Source organism: Pongo abelii, chromosome 3 (assembly GCF_028885655.2).
Source record: "Pongo abelii isolate AG06213 chromosome 3, NHGRI_mPonAbe1-v2.0_pri, whole genome shotgun sequence".
NCBI classification, from domain to species: domain Eukaryota; kingdom Metazoa; phylum Chordata; class Mammalia; order Primates; family Hominidae; genus Pongo; species Pongo abelii.
In genome coordinates, this window is record NC_071988.2 from 64,329,333 (window position 1) to 64,349,495 (window position 20,163).

The following is a 20,163-nucleotide window of genomic DNA, read 5'->3' on the forward strand; positions in this document are numbered from 1 at the left end:
TCAAGAAGAAACCCTTTTTAAAAGCAGTCGCTTGCAAATGCCATATGTATGTTGTAATTGTGCGATCATTACTTTTTGGTAACTTGGCAATTAACTACTGAGGTAATTTTTTCATGATAACTACAGTCACATTTCCCACACACATTACCTCCTGTGTATAGAATGGAAATCTAATTACTCTGTCCTGCAAAATTGCTTTATCTACCTGCAGGCTAGAAATTGCATGATAAATCCAGAAAGATAACCACCAAAATAGAGAAGTCATTCAGTAATCATTTTTCAGCAAACAAAATTAATGTCTACCAACAAAAATATAGCAATTATCCCTTCTAAAAAGCCACATGGCTAGAAAAAAACCAATAATCAAAACAAAGGTTTTTTTTAAAAAAAACAGAAAACATATTTGAAATTCAAGTGAATTGCAGTCCTTCCCCTCTGCATTATAAGCGGTGCCAAAAATAATCATCTCACCTCTGCTCAGTTCCTGGACAAAAATACCAATCTATTGTGGGCTCTGGGAATCCTGCTGCCACACATTGGAGCATGCCATTCACGAGCCTGTCGTAAGTCAGGATTTCTGGTTTTGCTGCAGGAAAACAGAAATGGCCATATGTCAGAGTGCTGAAAAACCTCAGCAACATTCACTTCACTCCCTCTCTAATCCCTACAACCTTGCTGAGGCTGCTGAGGAGCCTGAGGGAGCAAGTTCAAAGGGCAGAATCTGAACCAGGGAGTGGAAGGTACAAGGAGGCAGCTGTCAGGGTCCAACCCAGAAAGGCTTTCCCAGCAACAGTGGCCCAGCCCCAGAGGGGATGGCTGAGGCAGAGGTCGCAGGGCCAACTGCAGGGCTTCTGCTTTCAGGGAGTAGGGATCTGAAGACTGCTAATCAAGACTCTAGGACTCCAAAGTGTTCCATAGGTAAAAATCCACTTTAAAGGATTCCTGCCAATGGGATTCCAAGCAACTGTACCTGCCCTAGGAATTTCAAGTTATTGTGGGAACTGGAATGGATGAAATTAGGAGTTGTTAGAGGAAAAGATAAGCCCCACTCTTTTGCTCTTACATGAATTTTCTCCTTTTCGGGGGTGGAACGGTGGTGCTGATTAAAAGCCAAATCACTCTATTTACAGGGAAGCTAGAACATAAAGAGTAAAATACAATATGGGCTTTACTTCAAATCTTTGTTTCAAATGCAAAATATGAACAGAAAACTAGAAGAGAAAACCAGCCCAAGATTTATATATTTACGTATATATGAACGTGAATATATAAATAAATATATATATATATAAAAATCTGAATATATTCACTGTAACAGCAGAAATGCTCTAATTTGGTATTTCTGTGTAACTACAATAACCAGCTAACACTCAAGAATTTCTAATTTTTGAAGTTATTTACAAAGTGAAAGGAAGATGCACTTATACTCTGTGGTTCTGATGGCAATACATCTGAAGGATTCCAACCCTCTAAGAATAAATAAGCTCAACAGAAGCATCAGGATGGCAGGGATGCTGATAGGCTCACCCTGTACTCGGAAGAATAGCATTGATTGTGCCAAGTCTAAGCACAGAATTATGGGAGCCCCATGCATAGTGGACACATTCGAATACCAGCTCTTACATTTCTCAGTTCTTTGAACTTGAGTAAGTTTCTACATCTCTCTAAATTTTTGTTTCCTCATGTGTAAAATGGGAATAATAACTGTGCCCATCTCATAGGGATATTGAGACAATTAAATGAGATGACACATACAGAGAGCTAAGAATGACTTATAGAAATGAAACAATTATTTATTATTATTATTGCTGGGCACGGTGGCTCAAGCCTATAATCCCAGCACTTTGGGAGGCTGAGGCTGAGGCAGTGGATCACCTGAGGTCAGGAGTTTGAGACTAGCCGGGGCAACACGGTGAAACCGCATCTCTACTAAAAACACAAGAATTAGCTGGGCATGGTGGCATGCGCCTGTAGTTCCAGCTACTCGGTAGGCTGAGGCAGGAGGATGGCTTGAACCCAGGAGGCAGAGGTTGCAGTGAGCACCACTGCACTCCAGCCTGGGTGACAGAGTGGGACTCCATCTCAATAAAATATATATTATTACTATTATTACTGAGTTATTATTTTATAATCAGAATATCTACCTTTCTTGGATAACCAATTTCACTACAAATGAAGTGAACTGTATTTGCCACTCTAAATATTCTCCTCAATAATCTAAAAATTCCTTCTTTAAAATAGTCTGATAAGGTGTATATTTCAACCCAATGCGCAGGGAATTCAACATCAATTATGTTGCAACTGATAGGGAAAATATACGCAGTGAGAAGGAAAGACTGACAGATCAGAAACTTAGGAAGTTTATTTCCCCAAAGGAAGGTAACACTGATAAATGACATCTCTGTAGAACAACCTCTCAGCACCTCACCTCCCTGGAGGCACCTCCCTGGAGTTGGCGCAGATCAGAGTATCCACATGCATGACACACCCACCTGTCACTCAACCTGGCCCTGCTGATGAGCAGGCCATTTGGCTAATATACACAAAAGAGAAACTCTCCAAAACAATCTCAAGGTAGGGGCATCCTTGAGAGTTTGGATCCAATGCCAGCTTTCACAAATAGAGCAAGAAGACAAGCCATCGTCTTGCGAAAGCATCCATCTGGCAAGTTTCGTTTAATTATCATGGGCAACTGTGTGATCAGGCTGAAAAGTAGGACACAACACAAGAAATCAGCAGACTCTTAGGAGAATGCTATTTGCTAGGGACTCTAGGTGCCATACTGTGGGTCTCTCTGGATTCAGTTTAAGTGTCACCTCCTTTTCTAAGCAAGCCTAAACTCTCTGATGCCAAGCTGGTCTCTCTCCTTAAATGCTTTGGGAATAAGGAAAGAACACCTGACACTGCTATGCAAGATCTTGGTCTGCCTCCTCCATCAGACTCGATGTTCTCGAGGGCAGAAACGACATCTTACTGATTGAGTATACTTGTAACTCCTAGCTCAGTGCGACCCACAGCCGGCACACAGTAAGCACTGTTGAATGATGAAGATCCCACCCAAAGGAACAAGTCTCTAAGATTCCAAAGGCATTCAATTATAGAGTCACAAGAAGAGATCTGTGAGAACAGCCTAATGGTGACTTTCGTAAATACGGCACTTTTCTATTATTTTTGCAATGGAGGGCCATGAGATAAGAAATCCAAGTGCCTGACAACATGGATTTTTCATAACACTGAGATGAATGATGAGTGGGACCAGTCTACACAAAGATGGTAGAGATAACTGAATAGGACTCAAATAGGAGCTAAGTTCACAACATAGATGTACTCATACCTATATTCCCTTAATACTCATACTTCCTAATGCTCATAACACTACATGGTAAATTCTCAGTGGAATTAAATATTAACTCAATAGGCGGAGGAAAGGCTGAAAGAACACTTTAAGATGATGTTAACAATGGTTATCTCTGGGTAGTATGGCTATGAAAAGTTTCTATTTTATTCTTTTATTTCTAATTTTATTTTGCAATGAATGGGTAGCTGAAAGTGAACCTATAAAACATTGTTTAATTAAAAAATTGGAACAGCTCAAAATTACATAATCAATTCCATTTAGCTTTGGTTACAAGTGTGCTCTAACATCCAAGCCTTCTAGCGTGACACCTGGTAGCAGTTATACAACAGCCATGGCTGGCAACGGTGTGGTCTGGCCGGCCTACTTGTTACCATGTGCCGGTTAATTAAGCAGTTTTGTTAAGTTTCTATCCCAGGTGGGTCATAACCTGAGGCTAATTGAGCAGCTTTTGTCCTGCTGGCCTTAGGTTGGCCAACCAAGCTGACAGGGTCCTAAATCTTCAATATGCCTTAGACTCTCTAAGGGAAGAGAATAAATGCACATTCCTGGGCCGCACCTCCAGAGATCTAGTAAGCTGAGGGTATGACCCAGCAATGTACCTTTTTAAAGGGCCTTTAAGGAATGCTTATAAAAGCCAGGACAAGAGTGAGGCAAGAGAAGCACCCAGGGCATAAAAATAAGAAGGCACTAACCCTAAAGGGCCTATGAGTGGGTATCTGTGAGAGCACCTCCTTACATTTCACACTCTAGGTGCCTTTTTTGCCTCACCACAGTCCAGCCCTTTCCCTAACATTGGTGCTAAGAGACCTCCTTCTGAAAAGGATGAGACACACTAGTACAGCATGAGCTGTACCTGGCAAGTTGCATTATGAAAATGTTTAATGCATAAAGAATGAGCCAGGTAGAAATCTAATTCCTAAAAATGAAAATCTGGGCTCATCTGCATTTTGTAAGTGCCTCAATGCACCGTGTTTGGCATTAAATATACATTTTGCTTTTAAAGATACATAACTGCAGTTCTCCAGGTTAAATCTGAGCTCTGGCTTCTTAGATATTCTGCAATAAGCAGTATAGCAAATGACATATTCTCTAATTCCTCCCAAGTTGGAGGTTTAGATAAGCCTAAGAGGTGTATAAGTTATGCATTTCCTGTGGAGATAAAAAAAATAGCCTTTTTGCCTTTAAAAACATCGTGGACCTGAGTCATTCTGATATCGCCAACAACACTGATCAGCTTGTAGGCAGATTTCAGATGCTTGTAACTCTGCTGAGAATTTATTGCTCATGCAATTAAAAATACTACACACCAGTGATTTACCCCACAGATTTGTGATCTTGGAAAATATTCTTTTCATCACCATCCAGTCCATGTGGAAAGCAAGAACAAAATGAATTTTAAGAACACAGTACAGACAACAAAGCTGAGGGCTGGTGGCTGAAAGGCAATACACAAGCCAGTGGTAGAAGGGGTCTTCCTTTCTTCATCTAAATGCGGGGAGGCATTTTTTGAGTAGAGTTCTCTCACCCAGCCACTTTAACCAACTTCCGCTATAAATGCACATTTGCCCACATTTTATAATCAGCAGGACAAAAAATGCAAACACTTAAGTCTCCAAATAATAAAAGACTAAATGAAGAGGGATCATAAGAATGAATTTCTGTTTTTAAAATTCGAGGTTTGCTGGTGTTTAAAGGCAAATGAAGCAATGCTTTTCCGGAATTTTTCACTATCCCAGTTTTGGTCTGTGTAAAACCTACAGTTGTGCCATAATACCATTATAATAAAGAAATTTAAGTCAGCTAAAATTGGAGTAGAAAAATAACCTTACTTACAAAAGGAATATTATACTTTTCAAAAAATTCCCAGAATAGATATTTTGGACATACACTGTGTCTTATACATTCTTAAAGATATCCAGAAATTGGCATATGGACACTAACAGAAGTTTATTTAACAAACAAAATAAAACTTCAACTACAATCTCCTGTACCTATTTATTTTAACAGTGACTGTCATTTTAAAAAGAAAAAAAATCATTCTCTTAATGAAGTGATGTTCTCAACTTGGGCTCAGCAAATTTTTACTATAAAGGGCGAGATAAATATTTCAGGTAAATATTTTAGATTTGTGGGCCATAAGGTCTTTCCTGCAACTCAACTCTGCAGCTGTAGTACAAATGTGCCCATAGACATTATATAATCAAATAGGCATGGCTGTTTTCAATAAAACTTTCCTTGTGGACACTAACATTTGAGTTGTATTCTCATGTCTCATGAAATCTCCTGATTTTTTAAAACTAATCAGAAATAAATTCAATAACGTTCTTAGTTTGTGAGCCATTCAAAAACAGGTTATAGGCTGGGTGCAGCAGCTCATGCTTGTAATCCCAGCACTTTGGGAGGCCAAGGCAGGAGATCACTTGAGGTCAGGAGTTCAAGACCAGCCTGGCCAACATGGTGAAACCCCATCTCTACTAAAAATACAAAAATAAGCCAGGCATGGTGGCAGGTGCCTGTAATACCAGCTACTCGGGAGGCTGAGGCAGAACTGCTTGAACCTGGGAAGTGGAGGTTGCAGTGAGCCAAGATTGTGCCACTGCACTACAGCTTAGGCGACAGAGCAAGACTCTGTCTCAAAAGCAAAAAAAAAAAACAAAACAAAAACAGGCTACAGGCCAATTTTGGCCAGCAGGCTATAATTCTACCAACCCCTGGTCTAAACAGCAATCAAAAAGATATCCCAATCACGAGATTACGTTGAAAAATGATGAAACTACTTGGAGAGAGACTTCTTCAGCCAGAATCACTGCTCAACTTACAGGAGCACCGTTGCTGTATCACCCAGCCGTGGGGAGGAAGACCTGTACACACATCACAATGCCACTCTGCTAGCTGCCAAGGAGTGCAGGCATGGGACAAAAGCCTCTTTTTTCCTGCTCTGGAAAAGTAGCTAATTCATTTTGCCACATAATTCAGAAGTGGAGGAGAAGGGTATTGACAGAATGCCCATGGAAACATTATGTCCCTATTCTTGGATTAATTTAAATTTCACTACATTACAGGTGACCTTGCATACATCTGTAAATGAAGGAAGCTAATTTGATATAAAAACAAGTGGCTCAACTGAAAAGAAAATCTCCACAGAGTGGAAGTTCCACAATATAAAAGGGACCACTCACTGCTTTTAGCAAAGTCTATGTATCCAAGTTTAGAGTCAATTCCAGCAGAAGTTTACATGGCTACATTCCTAAACCTGTTTCTACTGCTTTTCCACCATCAATATAAAAAAATGGCCAAACCGCTGAAATGGGGACAACCAAGGGCTATGGATCCAGACAGTTTACCTGGTTCTCTTACAGGTTCAGTGTTTACATCAAGGCCCCTAAATTAGCAACACACCCACCAGACCAACTTTCTTATGAGATAGGGAGGAACAGTAATGACGCCAACCTTTGAGGAGGGAAAGATGTTTAGCTTAGTTCAGAGCTACATCTGCTAAATTTTTTCAGAACAGAAGAGAATCAAGTTCTACTTTAAAAGTAGGTTGCCATTATATCTTTTTTTTTCCAATTTAAACATCTATAGCAATTCTTGCCTCCACAGACATTCTCTTTATAAGGAGAAAAAGATATTAGAGTGTCACATCAAAAACAACATTCATAATTCCCAAGCAATTTGAGAACAAAAACTCATTTCAAGCTCAGGAAGAGAAAATACAAACAGAGTTCAAACACTGTCAGATATCTCAAATGAACACATATTATCTATAAAAAGATTAAGTGAAAAGACAAGCTATGTTTTTACATAGATTAGCTACCACACTAAGATCTGAAAATTATTCCTTAATTTAGAACTGTCCTGAAAGCCAGCACAGTATATCTGCCATATCGTATGTTGAAGACACAGAGCATGAAAGATAACAACAGATGATAACCTTATTAACTTCCAGCCACTTAAGCACGGTCACTCATTAGAGATTAAACAAGATAATTATAAACTTTAAATAATCATCTGACAGGTTTCTTTTAAAATTCAGTCACATCATTTCAGAGTCCCGCCTCACTCCTGGATGTCTCAAAATTGCATTAGGCATGGGCTAGAGAAATTATAAAAGATCCATACACTGAGATGCCAAAATGATGTTATAGAAAGATATTCACAATGCTTTTGTTGTGCAGCACCAAAAATCCAGGTTATAAAGCAATATGACCTCATTTTTATTTTAAAAAAATTAATGGTCTGGAGGAATATATAATAAAGAATATTAGTAATGGTAATCTATAAAAAGTAAATAAACTTAAAACTTGATTTTTATTTTTGCTTATTTACATTTTCTAATTGTTCTACCCTTCACATAATGCTTTTGTAATAAGAAAAAATTGTTTTAATTTAAAAACATATGCAGCATACAAATGTTCACACAAACGAAGCTATGTTCCAGTTACTGTTGCAGCCTTAGAGCAAACTCTCAAAAGCAAGTAAATAAATCAAAAAGGAGTTCTATTCAGCACTTTATTTAACGTTTAACATTTCCAATTATTTAATATAAGAGGAAGTCACTCTAATAGTATCCACCTAATGGGGAAAATACTGAAAAGCAAAGACTTCCAAGCAAAAATCAACAGCAAGTCTTCAAATTTGTGGCCTCTAACACAAGTACAGTTTGGACATGCATGTGTTTGAAAGGTCCTACTATTTTTTTAAAAAATGGAAAGAAAAAGCTAATAGGTAAGTGGTGGGAAGACATTTCCATCTTCCAAAAAAGTTGAAGTTCTAGTAACTTTGCTCTGTTTTGTGAGGATCTTCCTGAAGGGCACAGTGGCCTTAAGGACCAAATCTGAGCAGTCCTTGCAGGCAAGACTGCCATTATTATTTTACTCTGGGTAAGGGCAGTTGGAGATTCCAGCCAGGTGGGTGACCCAGAGAGCTGGCAAACAGGTGAAGCCATCTATATGGCTGGCTTCACGGGTCTATGATACAGTTTGAATATTTGTCCCCTTCAAATCTCATGTTTAAAAACTGATCCTGAATACTGGAGGTGGGGCCTGATGGGAGGTGTCTGGGTCATGGGGACAGATCTTTCATGATTAGCTTGGTGCTGTACTAGAGGTAATGAGTGACTCCTCACACTATTAGCTCCCTTGAGATCCAATTTTTAAAAACAACCTGGCACCCTTCTTCTCCTCTCTCTCTCTCCTCCTCTCTTGCCATGTGATGCCTGTTCCCCTTCCGCTTCCACCATGAGTGGAAGCTTCCTGAAGCCCTCACCAGAAGCAGATGTTTCTTACAGCCTGCAAAACTGTGAGCCAAATAAACCTCTTTTCTTTATAATCACCCAGCCCCGGGCATTTTTTTTTTTTTTTTTTTTTTTTAACAGCAACACAAATGCACTGATAGTCTACCTGTGATCATTTCTGGTTGGCTGGCCAAAAGCTAGTTGGCTATGTGCTTTATCTGAAGGAGCTTCTCCCTAGAATTGGTTCCACCATCCATAACTGGATTTAACTGTGACCAAAAATACTAAAAGGTAGCCCAGACTTTGCATACATGGTCAAAGGGGATCTTTCTCATCGAGAAGCCTTATTCTGGGTGATTTATTACTTTGGCTGATTTTGGTATACTGTATGACCTATAAATAATTGCTAACAATAGGTAGGATGTTAATTATATGATGCAGTGATTTGGAAATAATACATTATTTAACATTTCCTTAAATTGTTTCTCAACCCCCTGTTAATACCCTTCCATAAATGGAGTGAAATTGGTGACTTCTGAATTAATTTGGTGCACTTCAGCAGTCACTTGGGCTTCCAATCTAGCTCAACATTAAATGCATCCTATGTAAGGCTAATGATCAAAGGGAGCCCTTCAGTTCTCAATGGCTGCCTCCCCGTCACCACCATGAGGATCACAGTACTCCCACTGCACTGGCTGAAGCTTGTCATTAAAGGATAAGCCTTTAAAATGGGAGAGGGATCTCTTTATGATCCCTAAATACCATTTGCCATGTATTTTAAATGCATAATACCGCCCTGGAAATGCTACCAGATCATGTTTTGAACTATCCACTTTAAGGTTACAGGATCTTCTTAAAATCATTCCAAAGGTTTGAAAAACAACTGGTTTATCAGATCAACCATAATTTATTTCTATAATGATGTAAATTATTTCAGGATTCACATGGGTATTTAAAATTGAAGCCAAAATAAACCTACAAAATATTTACTTTACTGATTATCCTTTAAGTCCACTATAAAGTTTGTTATTTATTCAAGGAATACTAGATGGAGTGGGGAAAAAAGCCAAATGGATATATTAGGATTAAAGTGCATATTTGGCCTTTTATTTGTCCTGGATCTGGCAAAAAAATTCATTGTGTGACATTTAATATAACCAAAGAGGCCATCAGTTCCTAAATAAGTAGCATAAGCTACCCATAGCATCTTGGCAATGTCATTTTTTTCTAATATTTCCAAGAATTTTGGAAAGGGTAATGCCTATTGAGAAAACACTTTGAGGTAAGGTTTCAAAACTCTACTTTTTTCCTGATTTTCATTTCCAAGAAAAACAAATCACCATTTTCACTGAAGGATATCAAACATTTCAGATCTAAGAATTTGATGTCTATACACATCTTAGATAAGCAATTCCAAAAGTAATTAGAGTAATGCAAATTCAATGCAGACATAATCACTAATTTTTGGTTTTGCTTTGTTTTTTAATGAAAATTCCTATCAGTTTCCACTAGAAGTTCTACTCAAAGACGGCAACCATGTTATAATGGCTCTTGGCCACTATAAACCACCTTAAATGTCACTGAGTCAGTTTAACAGGCCCATGTAAATCATGGCTTGATTAGAGAGGTTAGAAACAGTATTAGAACATTTTCAAGCTTAACATGTTATATACGTGTTTTCTTAACACAAATTGTCAGAGCACAATATTTTTTTAAAGTCTACCATATAAGCAATTAAAACATGCTCCTTCCCCACATTCAATATACTGAAATTTACATGTGGAATTTTCAAAACAAATAGATTTTTCAACCGCCAAACATTTAACCATGCCAAATCAAGGATTTTCAATAGCATTTCTTGCAGATGAATCTATTAAGCAATTATGCATTAGTGTCACAGAGTAAAAGTAGGCTGAATTTCTGCACTAACAAACACTATGCATTCATTATTCTGATTTTTAACAATTCTGATTTTTGCAGAACACAATCCCTTTTGTCCTTGAGGCTGAGCTTATTTACAAAATAAACCATACAGTACACCTACATATGTAACTGGCTCAGCTAAAATGATGTCAAAAAGGCCACAACTATTCTAAATTTAAAACTGTAGAATTATTTTAGCTTTTGATTTTAAAATTTAACATAAAAAAATCCTACCTCATGAGCTAAGCAATGAGGATGCAAAATCATGAGAATGACAGAATGAACTTTGGGGACCTGGGAAGAAGGGTGGGAGGGGGGTGAGGGATAAAGACTATACATGGGTACAGTGTACACTGCTTGGGTGACAGGTGCACCAAAATCTCAGAAATCACCATGAAAGAACTTACCTATGTAACTAAAACCCACCTGTTCCCCAAAAACTATTTAAATAAAATTTTAAAAAATACTACTACATAATAATGTTAACTAGAATTTTTTTCAATTAAAAAAATCAACAAACAAATCAGCTAACTATATCTGTAAAGAGCAACTGGGACGTACCTCATAGACAGTTTAAAGCTCAAACATAAATGCTACTACCTCTGTCCAAACGTTTGCAAATCAAGAAATCCAACGTGTTAGGTAAGTGAAATAAACGCCTTTGTCAGTTTGCTATTTGTAACAAACTAACATCAAGGAAAAGACTTTCTGAAGAGCTTAACTTGAGGTCAGGACCAACATGATCCTCATCTGTATATCCAGTGAAATACAGCGGGACCTCAGGAAGTGCTGGGTGGGTATTAGAGACCCACACCCCAGAATGCAGAAAAGGCCTCCTACCTACAGGGAATCCAAGAAGATATCCTTTTGGAAGGTTAACAACATATCCTATCTAGTTTCAAATAAGCATGGATTCCAGCAGCACTGATTAAAACTGAGCCTGCTGGAATGGCAAATTAGCCTGGTAGCAATTTTGCCCCGACCAGAGAAAAGTCAGAAACAACCTCCTGAGGTCAATATCTCATGACCAACTGGCCGACCACACACTGGCAAATGGAAGCATGAAAAAAGAGGAAAAGAGACACATTTAAATGCCCCTTTGGACTTAAAGCCAGGGAAACAGTGATAACACAAAGTACCTCACTTCATAAAATTCCCAACCACTGAGCTCTCAAAGTGAGGTCTGTGGAGTGGGCCCCACCCACGATCTGCTGTTGCTGGTGCACAGGAGATAAATACAGAAACTGAGAAGAAGCACTGAGGAGGAGCAATTTGACAAAGAGTAATTGTTATATCTATTGAATCTAAAAAATAAAAAAACCCGAACTTGTATTTTGTATATTGCTGTTCTTTTTCATTTCACTTTTCCAGTAATTGGTTTTTACTATATTTTACAAGAAGTATTGATCCACAATGAATCAGGAATCTTAGAAAAGAAAGTCTTTTAACATAGAAAGGTTGAGAAGCATCACACAAGAGCAGCCACAATAAAATTCTGTATGAACAATATGCATATAATGCTTGCAAGGATACCGATTTGCCTACGGTCATCTCTCAAATGAGATGAACATTAAGACTTTTCAGAAGCAGGTAATTTTGTCCATGGGTAATATACTAAGCGATATATACTATTACTTTTTTTTTTTTTTTTGAGATGGACTCTCGTTCTGTCGCCCAGGCTGGAGTGCAACGGTGCGATCTCAGCTCACTGCAACCTCTGTCTCCCGGGTTGGAGTTCAAGTGATTCCCCTGCCTCAGCCTCCCAAGTAGCTGGGATTACACGCACTCATCACCGCACCCAGCTGAATTTTTCTATTTTTAGTAGAGAATGGGTTTCACCATGTTGGCCAGGCTGGTCTCGAACTCCCAACCTCAGGTTATCCACCTGCTTCGGCCTCCCAAAGTGCTGGGATTACAGGCGTGAGCCACCACGTCCAGCCTCTATATACTATTACTTTCTGATTCACATTGAAATTAATCTAGAGATACTTGAATTGAGGACCAGTGAAATGCTATGTAATCAAAACTGTTTGCTGGAACTCAGATAATAATGTTTCCCTTGAAAAGGGAGAACTGTGTGATCAAATAAGTTTGGGATATATACATCCTATCCCATGGGCCCCTCTGAAAAAGTCACATCAGCATATTAGGATTCTGGGAAGGCCAGTAATAAAGATATGTGTTTAATTACATGAATGTGACCTTCTTCATCTAAACTCGTATGAATGTCTTATTCAGAAAACACAATTTTTGAAATGCTCATAGTCAAAAGACTCTGGATTAGCAATAAAAAATCTGTCCAGCTATTTCTTTTCATTGGCTTACACCACCCACCCTACCATCTTTCCTGAGCTGTAGCATCAAATAAGACAATTATGTAAAATCACTTCACACAGGTTGAGCGTTGTGGCTCACTCCTGTAATCCCAGTGCTTTAGCAGGACAAGGCAGAAGGATTGCTTTAGTCCAGGAGTTCAAGACCAGTCTAGGCAACAAAGCAAGACCCCCAGCTCTAAAAAACATTTAAAAATTAGCTGTGTATGGTGGTGCATGCCTGTACTCCCAGCTACTTGGTAAGCTGAAGCAGAAGGATCTCTTGAGCCCAGGAGTACAAGGATATAGTGAGCTATGATCACTCCAGCCTGGGTGACAGAGACAGATGCTGGCTCAACATGTTTGTCAACATGTTTTGTCTCAAAATCAAACAAACAAAACATCTAGCTGGGAGCGGTGGCTCATGCCTATAAACCCAGCACTTTGGGAGGCTGAGGTGGGTGATCACTTGTGGTCGGGAGTTCAAGACCATCCTGGCCAACGTGGTGAAACCCCATCTCTACTAAAAATACAGAAATCAGCTGGGTGTAGTGGCATACCTATAGTCTCAGATACTCAAGAGGCTGTGGCAGGAGAATCACTTGAACCTGGGAGATGGAGGTTGCAGTGAATCGAGATCATGTCACTGCACTCCAGCCGGGGAGAGAGAGCGAGAGACTCTGTCTCAAAAACAAACAAAAAAACCCACAACACTTCGTACAGAAAGTAAGCTCCTTCAAGACAAGGAATTGGCCCCAGTCCTTTGTTCCCACAACTCCCTATAGCCCAGCACACATAAAGTGCCCAGCATAACTCCTAAGCTCTTCTCTATGAAATATTCCAGGTGTCTCCACATCCTCCACACGCCCAGGAAAGCCAATTCCAGTAGTCATTTGTTGGGCCACTCCCTTGGAATTCCTAGTCTTTGGGGGCCTCCCTTGCCCTAGCAGGTACGGTGTGGGAGGCACCTTCCTTGGAAATGCACACGGGGCCCAGAGTGGAGCCAGGAAGAAGCCCTGCACTTGGCAAAAGCTCCAGCTCATGATCGGGCACCCTTGGCCTCAACTTCAGAGCAGACGTTTCTCTAAGACATGGTGGGCTGTAGGAGTGGGGTCGGTAGGACCCCAGCAGTGCAGGACTCGGGTGCTCAGGTGCCCATGGTCATGGCCATCTCCCATCCTAAACCATCTGCTACCTTCTCCCACATACCACATGGTATTCAGTAGTGAGCCATGGGCCTGTCAGTATTGCATCTGTCTCAGTGGAAGAACAATCTAAACACAAATAACATCACAGCCTCAAAAGAGACAGCACTGAACAAAGAAATCACGTCAGGGCTCGATAGCATCTCTTTCCTACCTAACGCAGTAATTCAGCTCCTATTCAACCACTAGCCCCCCATTCCAACAATCAATAATAATACATTTTCCCTCAAACAACTGTATGTTCAACTTCTATGGCTCCTCTGTTTACTTCAAAGGCAACATGAAGAATTTGAGCAACTTCTACAAGGTCATGTGATCAGTGAAATGTAGGACAAGGAACTGGTTTTTTGACACACTCTAACCACCAAACCACGAAGTCTCTGTGAAGGTCAAGATTATCATGAAACGTTATTTACATAGTACACAAGTTGAGTCCTTGCAGCTGTTACAAACACGAGCCACAACTTTAAAAGAATAAAAAATTAAAAGATAAGGAGCCCCTTCATGTTACTTACTATTCACATAAACATTAAATGCTATGGAAGCATTGACGTCAGAATTGGACACTAGGAATGTGTAAGTGCCTCCTTCGGTGCCTTTTAATCTGGTTAGATGAAGTTCACTTACGTATCTACAAAGAAAAGACAATTAGTCAATCACCTGTGGATAGCCTGCCTTGGAAGGCATGTCTTTTTCAGTTTCTACCTGGAAATCTATGCCTGTTTGAGGAAAAATAGAACTCATTTAATTCAGTAAGTATCAGCAAAATCCACCTTAACAAATACACACACATGCACACACATATTCCATCTGGGACCAACGCCTGTTGTGAGAGACCACAGAGTGGGGAAAGGTTAAGCACAAAGGCAACCTGACAGAGGCTGCAGCCTCTCCACTGGCCCACCGCCTCCCCTCTCCCCACTTCCCCCACCACCCTGGGCTGTCCCCATACCACTTCCTCCCCTGCCCATGGTGCTGCAGGAGCCTGCTCTCCACAGTGTCCTGAACTCGCCTGCCCTGCACGCACATGCTCACTGCCCTCACACAGACACTCGGCCCTCAGCGAGGTCCACCCTGCTCACCTTCCTTCTTGCAACACCCCCATCTCCTGGTTTTCCTCCACCCTGGAGACTTCTCAGTGCTCCTGGCAGTATTTGCCACTCAAGCTTCTGACTTCTTGCAGGACCGCCATATAGGGCTGTGTACACTGAGCACCCTACAACCCTGTCGGGGTTACTGGCAGGGTCTCCGATGTACATGTGTCATCACCCTGGGCAGCCCACGACCCACACGACCCACATGATCCACATGGGCCACAACACCAACTTGCCATAGGCGGTGTTCCGACTCTCACACTATGCAAGCTCCCTGGGCAGCCCACTCTCTCACACTGAGCTGCTGGCTGCTGGCTCACAACCTTCACGTCTTTACTTCCAGGGCAGGGTTCTCTGTACCATGTCTCCTCTACAGAGCTACTTTCATGCCCCCAAACACTTGCCTGCAGACTTCTCCCAAGGATTGCCCTTGCGTGATCCTTGGAAGAAGTTGACCGTGCAGCCAGGTCTGCAGCCAGTAAGTGACTGATAGCTGGAGAGGTGCAAAAGCCCCGCTCAGCTCCTGCATAAGACTGAGGCTTGGAGTCATCTGAGGCACATCCTTACTTGCCTCCTTTCCCTCCCATACCTCTTCCCCTACTCCCTGGTCAGTCTCTCCCTGCATAAGTCACTTGCCTCAGAATCCCTGTCTCAGGCTCTGCTTCTAGGGTGTTTGACAAAAGATACTTCCTACCTGAACAATCCCACTCAAGATCCCACTATCAATCTCAAATCCAACAAACCCCAAACCAAGGTCACTGTCTTTCCTCAGAAACTTGCCCCTCCCCCTCCTCCTCCTCCTCTCCCTGAATGGTATGGTCTCTCACCACCCAACCTAAAGGCATCTTCAACTCCTCCCTGCCTCTCCTGGCCTCTCAATCACCTGGAGACCTCCCAAATCTATCCTCTTCCTTCCAATCTTTAGTCCTTGGCCCGGGACGCTATCATCTCTCACCCGTATTTTTCCAACAGTCAACAGTCCTGAATGGAAAAATAAAGCAAAACCCTATCCAGGCACTTAGCCCTTATTAGCCATTCGGTCTTGGTCAAATTACTTCACCCCTCTGTACCTCTGTCTCCTCTTCTATAAAAACGGTGGGAAATAAGAATGTCTACTCACAAAGTCTGTGAGGCTTCAGGTCAGTGGGTGAATACATGTAAAGTACTTAGACCCATGCTTCAGAAAAAAGCACTTATGTCTTACCTGAAGTATTACTATTGCTACTATTTTTACTATAATGTTTTGAGGATCAAATGAGAGGTCTAGTGTAAAAGAACATGGGTTCACTGCCTGAAGCGAAGCTATTTGGCTCTTAGGTTTCTTACAGCTTTAAGAAACAATTATAGGTACTAACTTCCCTTTTTCTCTGAAGAGACTTGCTGTATCCCGAGTACATGCCAGTTACTGCTTTGAGCTAAGCTCAGATCTCTAGAAAACTGTCCTCCATTTTACAAGTGAGAAAACTGAGGCACACAGGTGTGTGTGTGTGCATGCGTGTGCAAGAGTGTGCATGCTCTAAACACACAACAAAATGGAATACTAGGATGAGGACATAGGAGGCAGCCCCAGACTTTCTTCTTTACCAGGTATCTTCTCGTGGATTTACGGGTTACAGAAATAAGATCTGATAAGCCCAGTGGAAAAGGGGGTAATGTGTAATCCCCCAGGACAAGGGTCGTTTCTTACCTGATATTACTTTCATTCTCAGACTTGGGATAATCTTCCCATTTATCAGTGAAGGTTCTGTTCATATAGATCCAGTGCTGGTGTTCAGGTCTGGGGAATGCCTCATATTCAACAATCAAATCTACATTTTCTCCATCGTTTACAAATACTGTAGTGTTTATCATGGGGAAGATATTAATGAATCCTTTATCTAATTAGAATGAAATAAGACAGAAAGAAACCATTATCTACAACTACTGGACAAAAAAACAGAACCTCATCTTGGAATTACAAAGATAATTGGTTGATTTCCAGTATTAATTGGCAATAAGAGAATTTTAACTAGCCATTTTTCATTTTATTTTGCTCTTGTAGAATCACTGTCACAAGTGAGAAAGGATACACATTTGAAATACTGATTCTCCCATCTCTGTCTCTTAAGCAATTCTCTTAAAGATCTATCACCATCTTAAAAGTCTTCTAAATCTACTAGTCTTGATGTTTATTAGGTTAAAAGTATTTGGAATAAATAGTGAGTTCATACACAGACCCAATATAATTATATATGTGATAAGGTGTCATAAATTAAGGGAAAAAAAGAGAGCCCTAATGTTTAATAAAAATGTTCAAAGAATGTTCTTTAGTATTTGAAGAAAAATAACCTTAGGTCTTCTTATATATCACAGATAAATCAAAGAGCATTTTAACAATAAAATGTTATTTTTAACTAAATAACAATTGACTCCTATGAAACTTCTACAGAGGGGAAGTTCCTAGGCTTTTTAGAAGTAACAGAAGAAAAACATCATAGAAGACAAATTTAAATCCGTTAATATTTTTAAATGTCTATATAGTAAAATAATTAATGTAACAGGAAAAAGAGGAGAATAAAATGTAGAAAAAATGTTTAGCTAAACTAGTAATTAAAATAAGACATCAATTTTCACTTATTAAAAATAGCAAAACTAATTTTAACTAAACTCAATAATTTTGCAAGTGTGGTAAAAGTAGCATGCTGAATTACACACTGTAAATTGGCACAATTCTTTTAGGAAGCATTTAGCAATATAGACTTTTTTTAAATTATCTATTCCTTGATTAAATCTTGTAATTTCCATTTGAGAACTCTTCTTAAAATGAGATAGATAGCTACAGGCCAAAAACAAAAGTGCTATTTACACTATTATAAGCTATTATAATATAAAATGGCAAGATAGAAAACTGGTTAAATAAATAATGGAGTCCTTAGAAGAGGTTATATAATAATATAAAAAAGATCTTGAAAAAGAGAGCAATAAAGTAATTGCTAACATTATTTTTATGGCCACCATTTATGTGCTTACTATGTGCTAAGAACTGCTTTAAGTACTTTAGCATACCTTTTACTTAATAATTGTGACACTTAATCTTTTGTTTTGTTTTGTTTGAAACAGGGTATCCCTCTGTTGCCCAGGCTGGAGCACAGTGGCACAATCACAGCTCACTAAAGCCTCGACTTCCTGGGCTCAAGTAATCCTCCTGCCTCAGCCTCCCAAGTAGCTGCAACTCAGGCCTGTGGCACCACGCCCGGCTAATTTTTGTATTTTTTGTAAAAATGGGGTTTCGCCATGTTGCTCAGGCTGGTTTCAAACTCCTGGGCTTAAGAGATCTGCCCGCCTCAGCCTCCCAAAGTGCTGGGATTACATTACAGGCAGAGCCTCCAATTCAAAACCAGGTAAAATGTTAACAGCTCTTATCACAAAACCGAAAACAAAGAAAGGGTAACTTTGTGAGATGATGAATACATTAATTTGCTTCACTATAGTAATCTTTTTACTATCTATATGTACCCCATAACATCATGTTGTGTATGTTAAAAATATACAATAAAAAAATTATTTCTTAAAAAAAGAGTGATACCAAAGCCTTGTTCTCTTCATCACTCTATCATGGATCCAAATCCTCCTCCCAGCCACTAAAAAATTACTTTTCTGTTTGTCTCCTCCTGTTCCTGTTCCACCTCAACCCATTCTCAAAACAACACAAAACCAGATTCAGGTTTCACAGCCACAAGTCCTTCCAGTCATACAGTGATAATTCTTGGAAACCGATGAATAGATTTTAAAAATCCGATTACATACAACAATGTTCTCAAAACATCCTTACTAATTGCTTTCTGGAGCTGAAGCTGATATATCAACATGCTCCCTAATCAACTTAGCAAATTAGTGCTTATGGAGTTTAATATTTTAAAAGCATAGCCTTCCATTCAAATTAATAAATGGTTCACGATCATGTTTAGGAACAAAGTAGTACACTTTCTGTGTGCTGACTATAATTGCAAGTAAAGTATCTTTTCCATGTTCAGTCTGGGGAGAAACTTTCCATTATAACATGGGCAGAAACGCCAAAATTTTATGAGATTATTGTGGGGTAATCACAAAGCTTTAATACTGCTACATAAATTATTGAAGAAATTTGGTGAGGCGGGGAAAGAGATGAAAACAAATACCGCATCACTTTATTATTGTTCTTGATAAAGAATTTTGCCACCCTAGAAGTATTTAATGAAAGTCAAGCACTAGGAATATGGTTGTACTAAAAAGACAGAAAAATGTATTAAATTCAAACAATACTCAAAAGAAATTGTAAACAAAGTAATTTTAAAATAATTATTATTCTCAGTAAATCAAAAGCATGAAGAAACTCACTATGCTCTGCTCTCTTTAAATAAAGATGCTTGGAAAATAAATATTTAGTGAAATTTCTAGAGTAGAGAAGGTAAGGCTAAACCAATTGTGCATACCAGATATGATGGGGTCTGGGGACAGATTACCATGTTGTAGTTTATGCTCTGTAGAACCAATGACCTGTGTCCCAATGGCACTCCTTCCTGAAGGTTTATGCTATAATCTTTATGCTTAGAGAACAGGTGAGATAAGGAGGTAGGGCATACTAGGGAGGAAAAGTCCAGTTCAGTCCTTACTACAAGGAACTAGATCTGATGAGTGGCAAAACAATAAACCAAGGGGCAGAGCCCCTACCAAAAGTTTCAGAGAAATACTTCAGGCTCTAAGCATTTGTGCTCTTTGATAAATTCTACATCCATTTCCAAACTCAAGTCATTCAGCGAGCACTAGCATTTTTGAAAAATCTCAACTTATGTTTTGTTTGGTGGGGAAAGGAGGGTGGGGTGCACAGAGAATAACAGGTTTGAACAATTTTAGTAACAGCTTTCCACTTTCCTCCACTAAACTGGTAGAATTTGGTTTTGTGCTTTCATTGCAAGAGGCTACAATGATAATTTTCATTCATTCATTCAGTGATAACAAAATTCTAAGAATCTGTTCAACATTCCATTTACATAAAAAGGAAACTATCTAATAATTT

At 39.5% G+C, this 20,163-nt stretch overlaps 1 protein-coding gene across 8 annotated transcripts in view; it reads right to left on the reverse strand.

Moving 5' to 3' along the window:
- Positions 1–20,163, reverse strand: part of KIT (KIT proto-oncogene, receptor tyrosine kinase) — an 82,455-nt gene that overhangs the window by 16,511 nt on the left and 45,781 nt on the right. For all 8 annotated transcript variants that reach the window (XM_054554009.2, XM_054554007.2, XM_024246425.3 and 5 more), the window contains exons 6-8: positions 16,816–17,005; positions 14,550–14,665; positions 472–586 (exon numbers count right to left, since the gene is read on the reverse strand). In XM_054554009.2, the coding sequence (XP_054409984.1) occupies positions 472–586; positions 14,550–14,665; positions 16,816–17,005 (421 nt within the window). The remainder of the gene's footprint in view (positions 1–471; positions 587–14,549; positions 14,666–16,815; positions 17,006–20,163) is intronic.